The 16,884-nt window shown below is 48.4% G+C and overlaps 1 protein-coding gene across 1 annotated transcript in view; it reads right to left on the bottom strand.

Annotated features, from left to right (window-relative positions):
* Positions 1 to 16,884, bottom strand: part of LOC146866707 (fish-egg lectin-like) — a 253,426-nt gene that overhangs the window by 23,068 nt on the left and 213,474 nt on the right. Inside the window, exon 3 of the mRNA XM_085600624.1 lies at positions 16,431 to 16,770. Coding sequence (XP_085456750.1) covers positions 16,431 to 16,770 — 340 coding nt within the window. The remainder of the gene's footprint in view (positions 1 to 16,430; positions 16,771 to 16,884) is intronic.

Genomic DNA, 16,884 nt, shown 5'->3' with positions numbered 1-16,884 from the left:
CCATTGGGAAAATGGCTTGCTGGATGGTGAAATCTATTAATCATACTTCTACAGTCTTGTCTGACTTGCTATTAGACGCCCAGGGTGAACGTAGGGCCATTTTGCAAAACAGAGCAGCCATTGATTATCTTTTGCTTAAACATGGACATGATTGCTCGGACTTTGAAGGCCTCTGCTGTTTTAACTTATCTGATCATACACAATCCATTCGTGCACACCTGGATAAGTTGCATGACTTGACGGAAGAAGTTAGAAAACACATTGATCAGGGCTGGTTTGACTGGCTCTTTAATTGGTTACCGGATATACACATGCTACGCCAAACATTAGGTGGCATTCTGATTGCTGTCGCTGTTTTGATTGTTATCTGTTGCTTCATTCAGTGTATTCCTTCACTACTTCAATTCTGCACACTTGGTACTAGACGTAGATCAGTTAGCTTTGTTTCATATTATTCTTCCACAGATGTTAGCTCCATTTAATGAATGTATAATAGACTGAAGTCAAGGGTGAAATGTACTGCTCGATTTTCCCGGCCTTTCCTTGTGTTAACGGGTGACTAGTGTGACTTCAGTCTCTTTCCATCCAAGTCTAAGGGTTAGAGTAGTGAATGGAGCCTATTTACTAGGCACTTTGACATGATCCGGTGCTCTTCCCCATAGATCAGGGCTTACACACATAGCCTAGGGGATAGATTCGTTAGTATTAGGGATAACCTGTCCTGTAGTGAGGGTATTTCATGGAGCCGTGCTAAATTCAGGCCTGGTAGGCCTCAAACGGGAGAGACTCCATCTTTCTTTCTGCTCCGGCAGCTTGGGAAGCTTCTAGGTCGAGGGTGATGTTTTAGTTATGAGGTGTTATTCGCTTGGAGAGAACCGGTTCAGGCCGGCCCTTATCGAAGGATTGTATTTTTCTTCATGCCGAAGACACTACATCAGGCCGGCCGGCTGGGAACGTGTCCTTGGCACGGGGAGGTACAAGAATTCGGTGGGCGGTAGGTTACGGGCTGGAATTTTCCATGAGAGAATGCACCTCCATATTAGTGAAAGTCTGAGGCAGATACTGGCACTTGCTTGTAGTCCGTAAGCGGCACCTGGCCGTTAGCAGAAAAGCTACTACTTATTTCAGGGAAGACAGATGACGAACTGGAAGGTGAAGAAAGACCAAGAAATAGATATTCCAAAGAGAAGAGAGTAGCCGATGAGGAAGAGGTCCCAGTGACTCGGAGAGAGAGAAGGGAGTAGATCCGTGACTGCGGAGGTGTGACTTCCAGGCGAAGCCGAGGCACAGACGAGAAGGGAACCTAGATGACCATTGAGTGCAGGCTACATACGACCAAGGTGATGTCGACCCCTTTTTACTAGAGTGTACAACTTAATCTTTCGCTTTTCTTTGCAGGTTATGATATATATATATATATACTATGTTCTGTGAGTGTGTATGTAGTAACTAAATAAAGTATATAGTTTGTAGTGAATCAACATTTGCTGCGTGTTCTTGTATAAGAGGTGTTAGACCTGTCAGCCCTTTGGGTGGTCCCTCCTCATCATTATTTATTTTGTCCCACTTCTGCCTCAAACCCTGTTTGAAGTTTTCCTTTTTGGGAACCACCAGACTTTTTCGTGTTGCTACAGATTCAGGGAACCATTTTAGCTACCCCTGAAACTTCTGTCTGAGGGCCTGGAGCACAAAATGGTGGCCACCTGTGACATCACCAGCATCCACTGGAACCTACCAGCACCTTCTAGAACATTCCAGGAGCTTCCAGAACCCTGTGACCGTTGGAGGCGGTTTAGAATGTTGGGAGGACAAGAGAGGCAGTTGGCAGTTGGAGCTGGCAGTTGGCACCTGACTGGTGAAGAGAGAGGAGCACAACAGTGAAGGAGGAAGGAGTGAAGCAGCAGGGGTGGAAACTTGTGCCTGGAGTGGGGTCCATAAACCCACCCTTGATACTTGTCCCTACTGATGGATCCCAGCCTATAGCCCTGTGTGGGAAGAAGACAGAAGAAACTTATCCTAAGGACCTGGACAGCAGGAACAGGCCTTAGAACCAAGAAAACAGCAAGATTCTGACCTGAGAACTGGTTTCCCTGGAGTCCGGCGTCGAGTAGCCTGAAGACCTGGAGCCCGAGGTGGAGAAGCGGCGCTGACTGAAGTAGCAGACGTCGTACCCGGAGCCGCCTGAGGTCGTGAGAGGGCGCCGACGGAGGTCGTGAGGAATACCAGGGGTCGAGGAGGAAGTGAACCGAGGTCGAGCGAGCGGCGTCATCGGAGGAGTGAAGTCCGCCCTCCGGAGTCGTCGGAGACCGAGGTAGAGGAGCACCGGAGGTCGGGAGTGAGGATCGCACTCCGGAGTCGCCCGGAGCCTGTGAGGAGGAGCACCGGAGGTCGGGGGTGAGGATCGCACCCCGGAGTCGCCGGAAGTCGACATCGAGGCCAGGCCGGCCGACGTCATCGGAGCCGAGAGCGCCATCGGACCGGAGCCGCCCGAAGTCGACATCGTGAAGAGACTGCCCGACGCCGTCGAATCGGAGGTCGAGATCGAACCGAGGCCACCGACATCGGACCGGAACCGCCTGCCGGCGTCGTCAAAGAACTGACATTGTGCCGAGGCCGCCGAGACCGAACCGGAACCGCCTCACGGCGTCGACACGACTCCAGCGGCGTCGGAACATCAGAAAAAGGGCAGTAAGTGGAGTAGAGGGCGCCTAAGGCCCTGTGGAGACCTAAGAGACTACTCTAAGGGGCTAGGGAGGTGCTGAAACCAACCTGACTGTGCCTGGGGTGAACTGGGACTAACCTAGAGAGGTTGTGTGGAGAGAGAAAGCCAGGGCACTGGTATTCCCCCCTTTGATCTACCTCAGTTTAGGCCTCAGCCTTGTCCCAGCCAGGGAGTAGCCCCCCCCCCTCAAGCCTTCCACAACCCTACAAGCTGTGCCTGGGCCCTATCAGCCCTTAAGAATTGAAGTGTCATCTGATTACATGAGTGTTGCTGTATACTTTTAATTATTTATTGGGGGTACTGTATTTATTGAATTTTTACCTATTTATTGCTGCACTATATTTATAGGTCCACAGGACTTGATGGTGTACAATATTTATTGGTACAGTATTTATTGCCTCAAAGTATTTAATTGTCTGTATATATTGCACTTGTATTTATGCCCTGTTATTTATGATCACCCCTATTTATTTCATCAAACAGCCAATATTTATTTGACCTGCTCTATTTAAGAATCTGTATATTGTGATTGACCTATTTATTTTTCCAATCAGCAACTAAGAGAAAAAGATAAAGAAAGAATATTTTCATAATTTTTACGGTGTAGAGTCGTTTTTGGAACGGATGCACGCATGGTTATTGTATGGGTATATTGTATGCTTAGCACTGTGCCTGTTTCCTGACCACTCGAGCCAAGCTACCACAGTGTGTTCGGGGAGTCCACCACCACCCTGCGGAGTGGGAGTGGGCGTTTCCAACATAAATTGGTGTTCAGTGGTGGGATAGAGCTGTGCCTACATATACTCAACAATAACTGTGGGTAGTCCATAGGCCTACACCGGGAGTTTTCTCACAGCGGCCTTCCTAATTGTGGGTTTTTGTTTTTTCCAAATTTACTCTGGTGGTGGGAGGAGGTATTACTAAAGGTACCCCCCTGCATTGTTACTGCACAAAACCTGTCCTCTAACCTGAGTGGGCAAGATGGAGTTTGTACTAGAGAATCTAGAAACGTACACTGTGGCCCAACTCAGGGAGTTTTGCCAGCGGGAGGGGGTGTACTGTCCCCCAGGAGCAAAGAAGGGTGCACTCCAAACCAGCTTAAGGGCTTGGGGGGAGGCACGCCGAGAAAGCAAGGCTGAGGAGGAAGACAGGGATGGAGAGCCTGACCCCGAGGGGGCTGAGATGTACCAACCTGAGGTGGGGAACCTGTCAGCAGGGCCCAGGACACTTTCTAGGAAGGGCAGCACTGTCTCTAGCGGGGGCTTATCCAGCGTGGAGTTAGCAGATCGGAGAGAGAAAAGACAGCTCACATGGGATTTAGCAAAGCTGGAGAAGGAGAAGGAGGAACAGAGGTTGGCTCATGAGACGGAGAAAGAGAGGATGGCTCATGAGATAAGACTGAAAGAGATAGAGCTTCAGATCCTAAGAATTGGGGCACCAACTGTTCCTAATGGTGGCAGCCAAATCCAAGAGTCCACCAGGGAACCCAAACCTTACCTGCCAAAGGACATAGTAGCTAGCTATGGGGCGGGTGACGACATCGCCAAGTGGCTAGCAGCCTATGAGGTCTCGTTGAGGGCCCATGGGGTTCCAGTGAAGTACTGGGGAGGGGGATTGTATAAGTACATGCCTCCAGCTGGTAGGGATGCTTTATTGGCCCTCGAAGAGGATGAGCAGACCCACTACCCCACCATGAAACTGGCGCTCATCAGAAAGTTTGGACTAACACCTGAAAAGTACAGACAGAAGTTCAGGGGTAGTCACAAGCTGGGCACACAGAATTGGGTGGACTTCCTGGACTATGCAAAGAAGGCACTGGAAGGTTGGATTCAGGGCAGTGAAGTAAGGAACTACGAGGAGCTGTTTGACCTAGTACTGAAGGAACACCTACTCGAGAAATGTTTCCCTGAACTGCGGCAACACCTGGTGGATAGCAAGCTGACCAGCCCCCGGAAGCTTGCTGAGGAGGCGGACATTTGGGCTAGTACCCGGGTGTCCACAAGGGGGACTGGAGGGGATACTCAAAAGGCCGGACAGGGCGCCCCCCAGAAGAAAGAAGGAGGGGAAAAGAAAAAGGAGTTCTCCAAAGGCCCCCAAAATAACTTCCAAGGGAAGGGAACAGGATTCACCTCTAAGGCTAACCCACCCAGAAACCCTAATCCTGGCCAGAGTCAGCAGCCAAGGGTTGTCCATTGCTATGAGTGCGGTGGCGTTGGACACTATAAAGGAGATCCGAAGTGTCAGAAACGATCACCCCCTCCCACTGGAGGAAAGCCCCCCGGAGTAGCTAGTGTAGTGCTCGGGGAGGAGATGCCCTTAACTAAGGGAAGGGAGTGGGCGGGTGTCACTTTAGTGTCCCTGGGAGAACGGGAGATGGGTCCCAAGATCCAGGTGCCCGCAAATACCGCAAAGTATGGGCAGTGGATCACCATCAACGGCCAAAGAGGGGAGGCTCTGAGAGACACAGGAGCCAGTATGACTATGGTGCGTAGCCAGCTGGTGTCTCCAGAGCAGGTAATTCCCGATGTACTCCACCCAGCCGCGATGGCTGACGGCAGAACAGGTCACTATCCAGTGGCCGAGGTTCCCTTTGAATGGGGGGGGGTTGCAGGTTCACTTCGAGTTGCCGTAAGCCCTGCCGTGCCAGTCGATTGTCTGCTGGGCAATGACATGGAGCACAACGCTTGGAAGGAGGTGGAATACCGGACTCACACCGAGATGCTGGGTACACCTGACTGGGCCTGTGTTAGCACAAGGTCCGAGACTACCCGAAGAGGGAGTTCATTCCGGCTGGAGCCTGGAACAAAGGCCCAGCCAGCTGCCAGTCAAGGGAAGAACCGAGGACAGGAGGAGCCTGCCTCGGCGTCTCCACCCCGTAGGACGGATAGGCCACCGGAGGTGGTGGGCCAGGAGTCTGCGGAGGGGGACGTTACCAACCTGGAGGACTTACCCATCCCGGCCGAGTGGCACGTGGAGGGAGGCCCGTCCAGGGAGGAATTCTGCCAGGGCCAGAGGGAGTGCCCTACCCTTGAGGGGCTGAGGCGACAGGCCGAAGCCCAGGCAGCAGGGAACGTTGAAGGGAACTACAGTGTTTACTGGGAGGATGGCCTCCTCTACAGTGAACCCAAGGCACCCCTACATGGATCGTCACGAGCCTTGGTAGTTCCTCAACGTTATCGAGCCTTCCTTTTGGAGTTGGCTCACGAGATACCATTGGCAGGACACCTGGGGCAAGACAAGACCTTCGCCCGTCTTGTCCCACACTTTTATTGGCCTCAGATGAAAGTGTCGTCCGATACCTACTGCCGGACATGTGTGTCTTGCCAAGCCAGTGGGAAAACAGGGGTGAAGCTGAAAGCTCCCCTGGAACCACTCCCTGTCGTTAGCACCCCCTTTGAAAGGGTGGGCATCGACATTGTGGGTCCATTAGATCCACCAACTACAGCTGGTCACAGGTTTATCCTGGTTCTGGTGGATCATGCCACACGGTACCCAGAGGCAATACCTCTGAGGACCATAACAGCACCTGTTGTGGCTAGGGCCCTGATGGGAATCTTTACCCGAGTGGGTTTTCCCAAGGAAGTTGTGTCCGACAGGGGGACCAACTTCATGTCAGCATATATGCGGGCAATGTGGAAGGAGTGTGGAGTGACCTACCGGTTCACAACTCCTTACCACCCCCAGACCAATGGTCTAGTGGAAAGGTTTAACAAAACCTTAAAAGGCATGATCAGAAGTCTGCCTGAAAGCCTGCGGAGGAAATGGGACGTCCTCTTACCCTGTTTACTTTTTTCCTACAGGGAAGTGCCACAGAAGGGAGTGGGCTTCAGCCCCTTCGAGCTTCTGTATGGGCACCCTGTACGTGGACCTCTTAACCTGGTGAGAGACGGATGGGAAAGAACTCCCAGAAAGCTTCCCCAGGATGTGGTGAGCTACATGCTGGCCTTCCGGAGCCAAATGGCTAAGTTGTGGAAGCAAGCTTCTGACAACTTGGAAGCCAGCCAAGCAGTGATGAAGGCGTGGTATGACCACAACGCTCACCCGGTGGAGTTGGAGCCTGGCCAGAAGGTGTGGGTGATCGAACCCGGAGAGCTTAGTGCCCTCCAGGATCGCTGGTCAGGACCCTTTGAGGTGTTGGAGAAGAAGGGAAAGGCTACCTACTTGGTGGACCTGAAGACCCCTCGTCAGCCCCTGCGGGTGCTGCATGCCAACCGCCTCAAACCCCACCACGAGAGGCCCGAAGTCATCTTGATGATGGTGACTGACGGAGGAGAGGACGTGGAAAGCGAGCCTCTCCCTGATCTGTTTGCGTCTCAAGAAAAGGATGGGTCGGTGGAGGGAGTGATTCTCTCCCCATCTCTAACTCCTGAACAGCAGGAGGACTGTCGCCAGGTCCTGGGGCAGTACTCCTCGTTGTTCTCCCTTGTCCCGGGTAGGACTCACCTGTGCGTCCATGACGTGGACACAGGAGACAGCCCACCTGTGAAGTCCAAGATCTACCGGATGTCAGACAAGGTGAAGGCCAGCATTCATAGTGAAGTCACTAAGATGCTGGAGCTAGGAGTGATTGAACCTTCTAGCAGCCCCTGGTCTAGTCCGGTGGTGTTAGTACCGAAAGCTGCACCACCGGGTGCCCAACCAGAACTGAGGTTCTGTGTGGACTACCGGGGACTGAATTCAGTGACAAAAACTGATGCTCATCCGATCCCTAGGGCGGATGAATTGATTGACCGGCTGGGAGCTGCCCAATATCTAAGTACCTTTGACCTTACTTCAGGGTACTGGCAGATCTCTTTGACTGATGGAGCAAGGGAAAGGTCAGCCTTCTCCACGCCCAATGGCCACTACCAGTTCTGTGTGATGCCCTTTGGGCTCAAGAACGCACCTGCCACGTTTCAGCGCCTGGTAAACCAGATCCTCACCGGAATGGAGAGTTTCTCTGCTGCTTATCTGGATGACATAGCCGTCTTCAGTAACAGCTGGGAGGATCACTTGCATCACCTGCAAGCTGTTCTCCAGGCCCTGAGACAAGCTGGATTGACGATCAAGGCCAGCAAGTGCCAGATCGGGCAGGGGTCGGTAGTGTACCTTGGACACTTGGTGGGTAGGGGAACGGTGCAACCCCTCCAGGCGAAGATCGAGGCCATCATGGCCTGGGAACCCCCCAAGACACAGACTGAGGTCCGAGCATTTTTGGGCCTCACGGGATACTATCGCCGCTTCGTGAAGGGGTACGGTACCATCGTAACCCCCCTCACGGAGCTCACGTCCAAGAAACAACCTCGACGGGTAGTCTGGACGGAGGCTTGTCAGCAAGCCTTTGAGAAATTGAAGAAAGCCATGTGCGAGGCCCCGGTCTTACGGGCCCCAGACTTTTCCAAGGAGTTCATTGTCCAGACAGATGCATCAGAACATGGCATTGGGGCAGTGTTATCGCAACTCAACGAAGAGGGTCTGGATCAACCCGTGGTCTTCCTATCCCGGAGACTACTTCCCAGGGAACAGAAGTGGAGTGCAATAGAGCGCGAAGCCTTTGCAGTGGTATGGGCTCTGAAGAAGTTGCGGCCATACCTGTTTGGAACGCACTTCCTGGTTCAGACCGACCACAGACCCCTTCGTTGGCTGATGCAAATGAAGGGGGAGAATCCCAAGTTGTTGAGGTGGTCTATTTCCCTACAGGGGATGGACTTTCAGGTGGAACATCGGCCTGGAGTGGACCACGCCAATGCAGACGGTCTCTCAAGGTATTTCCGCCTTAGTGATGAGAACTCCCAAGGGGTTGGGTAGCTCTCCCCACTTTCAGCTGGGGGGGACGCGTGTTAGACCTGTCAGCCCTTTGGGTGGTCCCTCCTCATCATTATTTATTTTGTCCCACTTCTGCCTCAAACCCTGTTTGAAGTTTTCCTTTTTGGGAACCACCAGACTTTTTCGTGTTGCTACAGATTCAGGGAACCATTTTAGCTACCCCTGAAACTTCTGTCTGAGGGCCTGGAGCACAAAATGGTGGCCACCTGTGACATCACCAGCATCCACTGGAACCTACCAGCACCTTCCAGAACATTCCAGGAGCTTCCAGAACCCTGTGACCGTTGGAGGCGGTTTAGAATGTTGGGAGGACAAGAGAGGCAGTTGGCAGTTGGAGCTGGCAGTTGGCACCTGACTGGTGAAGAGAGAGGAGCACAACAGTGAAGGAGGAAGGAGTGAAGCAGCAGGGGTGGAAACTTGTGCCTGGAGTGGGGTCCATAAACCCACCCTTGATACTTGTCCCTACTGATGGATCCCAGCCTATAGCCCTGTGTGGGAAGAAGACAGAAGAAACTTATCCTAAGGACCTGGACAGCAGGAACAGGCCTTAGAACCAAGAAAACAGCAAGATTCTGACCTGAGAACTGGTTTCCCTGGAGTCCGGCGTCGAGTAGCCTGAAGACCTGGAGCCCGAGGTGGAGAAGCGGCGCTGACTGAAGTAGCAGACGTCGTACCCGGAGCCGCCTGAGGTCGTGAGAGGGCGCCGACGGAGGTCGTGAGGAATACCAGAGGTCGAGGAGGAAGTGAACCGAGGTCGAGCGAGCGGCGTCATCGGAGGAGTGAAGTCCGCCCTCCGGAGTCGTCGGAGACCGAGGTAGAGGAGCACCGGAGGTCGGGAGTGAGGATCGCACTCCGGAGTCGCCCGGAGCCTGTGAGGAGGAGCACCGGAGGTCGGGGGTGAGGATCGCACCCCGGAGTCGCCGGAAGTCGACATCGAGGCCAGGCCGGCCGACGTCATCGGAGCCGAGAGCGCCATCGGACCGGAGCCGCCCGAAGTCGACATCGTGAAGAGACTGCCCGACGCCGTCGAATCGGAGGTCGAGATCGAACCGAGGCCACCGACATCGGACCGGAACCGCCTGCCGGCGTCGTCAAAGAACTGACATTGTGCCGAGGCCGCCGAGACCGAACCGGAACCGCCTCACGGCGTCGACACGACTCCAGCGGCGTCGGAACATCAGAAAAAGGGCAGTAAGTGGAGTAGAGGGCGCCTAAGGCCCTGTGGAGACCTAAGAGACTACTCTAAGGGGCTAGGGAGGTGCTGAAACCAACCTGACTGTGCCTGGGGTGAACTGGGACTAACCTAGAGAGGTTGTGTGGAGAGAGAAAGCCAGGGCACTGGTATTCCCCCCTTTGATCTACCTCAGTTTAGGCCTCAGCCTTGTCCCAGCCAGGGAGTAGCCCCCCCCCTCAAGCCTTCCACAACCCTACAAGCTGTGCCTGGGCCCTATCAGCCCTTAAGAATTGAAGTGTCATCTGATTACATGAGTGTTGCTGTATACTTTTAATTATTTATTGAGGGTACTGTATTTATTGAATTTTTACCTATTTATTGCTGCACTATATTTATAGGTCCACAGGACTTGATGGTGTACAATATTTATTGGTACAGTATTTATTGCCTCAAAGTATTTAATTGTCTGTATATATTGCACTTGTATTTATGCCCTGTTATTTATGATCACCCCTATTTATTTCATCAAACAGCCAATATTTATTTGACCTGCTCTATTTAAGAATCTGTATATTGTGATTGACCTATTTATTTTTCCAATCAGCAACTAAGAGAAAAAGATAAAGAAAGAATATTTTCATAATTTTTACGGTGTAGAGTCGTTTTTGGAACGAATGCACGCATGGTTATTGTATGGGTATATTGTATGCTTAGCACTGTGCCTGTTTCCTGACCACTCGAGCCAAGCTACCACAGTGTGTTCGGGGAGTCCACCACCACCCTGCGGAGTGGGAGTGGGCGTTTCCAACAAGAGGGTAGCCTATTCTTCTAATCAGTTGTGACTTGAAATGAACAGATGCTAACCCTGATCAGGTAAGTGGTAACTGGATAAGGGAGAAGGGAGTCCCTCGAACTGGAGAACAGGTTGTGCTCAACTAGCGGTCTTTGTGTGATCTGATATATAGTAACACTGATTCCCCTGTCGTATGTCATGGTAATAATAGGATGAGCTCGTGCTAAGGCTGCCGGCTGGGCAGGAAGTCCTGGGTCTGTTTGAGACCGCGAGGCTGCTGAGGCTGCCGTCTGGGCAGGAAGTCCTGGGTCCGTTTGGGACCGCGAGGCTGGAGCTGCCGTCTGGGCAGGAAGTCCTGGGTCCGTTTGGGACCGCGAGGCTGGAGCTGCCGTCTGGGCAGGAAGTCCTGGGTCTGTTTGAGACCGCGAGGCTGCCACTTGTCTGAGGCTGCCGTCTGGGCAGGAAGTCCTGGGTCCGCGAGGCTGCTACTTGTCTGAGGCTGCCGTCTGGGCAGGAAGTCCTGGGTCCGTTTGGGACCGCGAGGCTGCTACTTGTCTGAGGCTGCCGTCTGGGCAGGAAGTCCTGGGTCCGTTTGGGACCGCGAGGCCGGAGCTGCCGTCTGGGTAGGAAGTCCTGGGTCTGTTTGAGACCGCGAGGCCGCCACTTGTCTGAGGCTGCCGTCTGGGCAGGAAGTCCTGGGTCCACTTAGAACCGCGAGGCTGCCACTTGTATTATAAGAGGTCTTGATATATATATATATAATAGGAATTCCCTGTCCTTAGGTGGTACACATATATGTGGTTATTTAGGTGTAAATAGGCCCTAGGGAGGGGGTAACGTTCTGGTTTGGGTCAGGGAGGCTCTGTTGAGCGGGTTCTATCTGATCCGAAGACCCAAGCAGAACAGAGGGGCAGGATTGTTAAAGGTTTATCTAAGTTCAAGGGACCTTTTACAGTCAAGAAAGTTCTTGATCATTGTGTTATTCTCAATAATGGTGAATGTTAGAATTTCAGACGTGTACCTTTATATAAAAGAGGTGTACCCGATTCCGGCCATAGTGAATCTCTTCCCTCAAAAAACAACAGTGGTTACCTCTTGGCTTCGTCACCACCGGAGTCTAACCCTTTGGTTTCTGCATCTCAAGATGTTGGTGGGTGTGGTGATTCTTGCACATCTGATGTTCATTCTGTTCCAAATTCCTTTTCATTGCCGATGTCTTTGGTTTCTAATCGCACTCCAAGATTTCGGAGAACCCCAGCATATTTGCAAGATTTTATATGTTGATTTTTTTTTTTTGTATTTGTTTTATTAGAAAGGAAGAAGATGTGTAGTACATTCTTAGTATTGTAAGTGCTGGTGGAATGTTCCTTCTCCTGTATTCTGTGTTGCCCTGTGATTCTAAGTTCTCTTCCACGGCAGTTGCGAGTTGCCTCTGTCGTGGAGAGTCCGCTCTTGTACTTCCTCCCTACTTGGAATAAACTATATACTACAAAGAATGACATACTGATGACGACTTATTTACAACAGCTACCTTTCTTGCAGTGTCTGTACCACTATTGCACTGCAGAATGTAATACGGAAGCGAGGCCCAATAATCCCGGCCCCCTGAAAAACCTCTGTAAAAAAATTGTTGTACAGACATTTTCATTTTTGATTTGAGTTTTTGGATCATTAGAGAAGTCATTTTTCTTGGGTAGACACTGCTGATCCAGGCCGAATTTTTCTGGACAACATTTAAAAAAAAGACAGATGTGTTGTAGTGATGATTTAATATTTCAGGAACCATGATACCTATATTCTTCATTTTGGTGTCAACATTTTTTGGGGGTCAAGTAGTCTTATAGAGACAGAAAATAACTTCTCAGTGCAACCATTCCGCCATTTTCCAAAATGGTGGTTATAATAGAGGAAGAAGACATATATAGAAATGAAACAAATAATATTGTTTTTTAATCCTTTTATGTATACACCAAACAATGTTTATGATCTGAATATGAAAAGAAAATGTTTATCACTCCTGTGTTAGACATATTTTCATAGCTCACTTTTTTTCCAATTCCTCGTGGTACATTTACAGAATGTTGAACATTTGTGAAGAGCATATCGACAGGGACATATTTTGTAGCACAGGTTTTGCAAGTACATGTACGTATAAGTTCTGTCGGTAGAGGCTTTAGAAATTTCATAGGTTTTAGCACCCCATCAATATCTTTCCAATCAAATTCACACAGATAATTCTCTACATATGAATGATCCAAAACATTTACATATCTTCTGATCAAGTAAAACACTCTTTTATTGTATCCACGCACATAATATGATGTCTGTGGAAAGTCACTTAGCGCGACTGATCTCTTGAACTCACTGTACCGAAGATCGTCAAATGTGTGACAGTCAGAACTCGTTTTCCACACACGCACAAGGTATTTTTCTACGTCTTTAAAGTCACATTCTTATTCTGTCTCCGCAAATCCTTTTAGAAACGTCACAGGTTTAGCAGTTAAAGCTTCAAGCTTCTTCCAATTTTGCTCATAGTATCATCACCCGTAAAAATATGTGCCTCGATAAGAACACTAGGCATCTCTGGGTCAAGTTTCTTGTACAGAATATGAAACAGGATTAAGTGTCTTTTCTCACCTGTTCTATAAAATATCCATAACTCTGACAATCCTTGACTTATGAACATTGCAACAAATTTAGGTAGCACAATGATAACATCAGTGTCATTTGACAGTACAATGACTCAATTGGAACCATTTCGAACAGCCCACTAACATGTGGCAAAACATGAAGGGCAGCTTCCCCCAATTGTTAAATTCTTGAACAATATGGCCTGTACCTTTTGAATCTCTCTCTGCAGGCACCAACTCCTCATTGACAATCATTCCACTTGCAATAATTGGAAGTTCAGTGTTCACTGAAGTTTCAGCAATGTTTTGGTGAGTTAACATCTCCAAATTCATCTTGTTTGATGTTGATGAGCAGAATGTATCAAGTTGCACAGGTATAGGTGGTGAATTCTTGATGCAGTCAAGGTCAATTGTTCCACTTGTAGGTATTCATCTGAATCGCTCACATTATTTGACAAATAGTTCAAGATAACTGTCATAGACAATGTGCAGTTCTTGCAAGGTGCACACTGACTTTGATATCTGTAGAACAGTCTGAACAACCTCTCCCACGTTTTGCATGGATGAAATCTTGACATTCGCAATTGTGTCATATAGTCCACAACAACAGCAGTTTTCAATGAGGATACCTTTTCAAATTGAAATTCTTCAGGTGAAAGTTTCTTCTCAAGGTCTTGTATGAGTTTGTGCTTCACTGGTTTGGTTGCAGCATTTCCATGTGTTTGTTGGAAGAAGATCATGCGACAGAAGGTCCTTGATAAATGTACCCCTTTTTTGCTACATCCATTTCTCTAAGTGCTTGCGAAAGTTTTTTTGGGGTAACCTGTTTTGTGAATGGAGATGGTATTACTGGTAAAAACTTAACCTTCTTCAGTGGGACAGTATTCTGGGAGATCAGAGAATGAATTCCAGCCCACAAAGGAACTGGCTTTTCTTCATCCTTCAGTCCGCACCGAATAAGTGATATGATAAATTCAGTTAAATCAGCTTTGCGGACCACAGCATCAGGTAGAAGAAGATCCATGTGCTCAGCCAGTTTGAAGCTTTCTGGTACACTGAGACGTGCTGATGGCTTTTAGTGATTTTACACACGTTGACAAGGCAGTTGGGTTATAAGTTTGCAGCTTCGTTTGGTACGTCCTACAGCTGGCACAGCTTGTTTTCCAGCAGCTACTTCATTGGAACAGTCTTGAAAAAGCACCATGGCAGTATCATGTGGGCTTGATGTTCCAGACAAGGAAGAACAGTCTTCAAAATCAAAATTATTAAGAGCAACAATTGTAAATCCTTTCCTGGAAAAGTGACTTGGAAGTGGTGTACTGTTGGATTCACAAGATTTTGCAGCATAACTTCTAACAAGTTCCTACTCTGTACTATGTCATCATAACTTGTTGCTACGCCAATCCTATTAATTGAAGTGATTAGCTCTCTCCTTTTGCACTTGTCATAGTTTGCGTGGGCAGTCATGTGTAGCAGAGTTTTCTTTTTGCAGTGATATAATTTATAAACCATGATTTGGAAAAGACAGTACATTTGCACAGCATAAACCTGTCAGTTCATGAAATTGTCTTCCACTTCTTCGCTTCTATCTTCAAAGCCATCATCATTGTTGTTGGCTTCTATTCTGAACTCAAGAACTTTCATTTGTAACAGTTTTGCTTTGCTGATATTAAAGAATGATGTAAAAAAATGTTGAGACAACATCGGGCGTTCTTGTTGACTCCCATGATTTGCGGGGCTCTGAGGTATCACAAACTTTTTCATTAAGTTCAAAATCCAAATCTTTCAGGACGTTTCTTAAAATGGTTCCTGCTGATTTTACTGTACCCTGTGATCTTATTGTGGAGTCAAATCAGCTGAGAACACCATAAGTGGCTCATTCTTTTTGTGATACTGACAAAATTGGAGACTGTCATTGTACATCCTCACCAGAAAAATCTTATTATGGATCAGTACAGTTTCATCAATGTTGACCATTATTTCTCATATCTCACCGAGTGTAAACCCGTAGCCAGCACTCAAGAGTGGCTTTAAAACTTAATTTGCTTTTTCAAAGAGTGCAAACTGAAGGCTGGAGGTTGCGTTGCTGCAGGGAACTCATTCTACATTCATATTTCCTAAATTTATGCATGCATGCAGTTCAGGTGGGCATACAAATCTGCTGCAAATACATTCACCTCGCTATTTAGATCAGCTATTCGGCTGAAAACTTCATCTTGGAAGAAACTACCTGCAGATAAAAACATGTTTGCCTTCTGAGACTCACTTACTTTGTACTTTGCTCTTTCGTCAATCCCTTTGGCCCTTGTTCTGTCTAAACCACAGATTATATATTGAAGATCCTCTGCTTTCTCATCCATTGTTGGAGGTGGATGAGGGGTAGCCATCGATCTTCTAAGTGGATGGGCATTGGGCTTGGTTGTTGTCGCTTTCTTAGAAAACCCTAATTTTTGTTGTGATTCAATGGATTCCGCTATTTTTTGCTGAATTTTTTCCAGACTTTTTTCCATTGTATATGACTTGTAGCACTTGTTGTTACAATGGTAAAATATTTGATCCTCTTCACCCATAAGTTTCAATCTTTTGTGAACTTCGTCTTGCCGTATTTCTGCAGCACCTCGAAATCTCTTCTGTCCAGCCACAGTTGATGTTAGCGTTTCTTTCAGATTGTTTACGCTTATGACACATTTTTCTTTGTTGAAGGAGTCCTCAGATTTCGGAGTCAGCAACACTCTGTCAGGAGGGAAAGATCCTCTACCACCACCTGCTTCGCTCATGTTTACGAATTTGATTCAACGGAAAACCTGAAACAAATACTATATTGAAATAAATTGCCAATATGATGGCTAAAACACCATTATAGAACCACCATTTTGGCAAATGGCAGAAAGGTTGCTCTAAGGATTTATTGTCTGTCTCTATAAGAATACTTGACCCCCAAAACCTATTTTTTGACACCAAAATTAAGTATATAGGTCTCATGGTTCCTGAAATATCACATCATCACTGAAGCACATCCGCCATTTTAAAAAAAGTGATCCAGAAAAATTCGGCCCGGATTAGCAATGTATACCCAAGCTAAATTACTTCTCTAATTATACTAAAACACAAATCAAATATGAAAATCCCTGGACAATCTTTTTTTACAGAGGTACTACGAGTACTGCTGCAGTGAGTCCTGCAGCACTGCACTGAAGTTTTAGCTTTGAAAGTCACAGACTCATAAGAGTAACACTTGAAGTGAGACCTTTTCGAGGCGAATAACTAGAACAAAAACGTATCATTGTTAGTGGTTTCATGTAGTACCTGCGAAATGCATCCCCCACACTGTTCACACCAAACACAGAGCCGTCGCTGCCCACTTCAATCATGGAGAGCTTGCCTTCCACTTGCTGCCATCTGGAGCCACTGCAGGAACTTGATGTTACGGATAATCGGTAGAAGATGTTATCAACAGTGTTCACTCCCCAGCATCCAAGAGGGCCACAGCTGTAGTACTTCAGCTTCCCTTCAATCTGGGACCAGGGAAGGGCTGACCCATCCTTGGCTGACACTGTTGCTCCATCAGGCAGGCAAAAAATGTCATCAATCATGTTAGCACCAGAGAGAAACTGGGCTCCACCTGCATCAATCTGCTTTAGAAGCCCTGGAAAATGAAAAAGAAATGATGTGAGGACAATTGAAGATCAGGTGGACGGAGGAACTAAACTAAAACTGCTTTAATTGGAATATGTTAGACTTGGGGGTCTCTAGTTGGCAC

This window comes from Triturus cristatus, chromosome 1_2 (assembly GCF_964204655.1).
Source record: "Triturus cristatus chromosome 1_2, aTriCri1.1, whole genome shotgun sequence".
NCBI lineage: Eukaryota > Metazoa > Chordata > Amphibia > Caudata > Salamandridae > Triturus > Triturus cristatus.
Note: the sequence above shows the minus strand (reverse complement) of the source record. Positions and strands in the feature narration are given on the sequence as shown.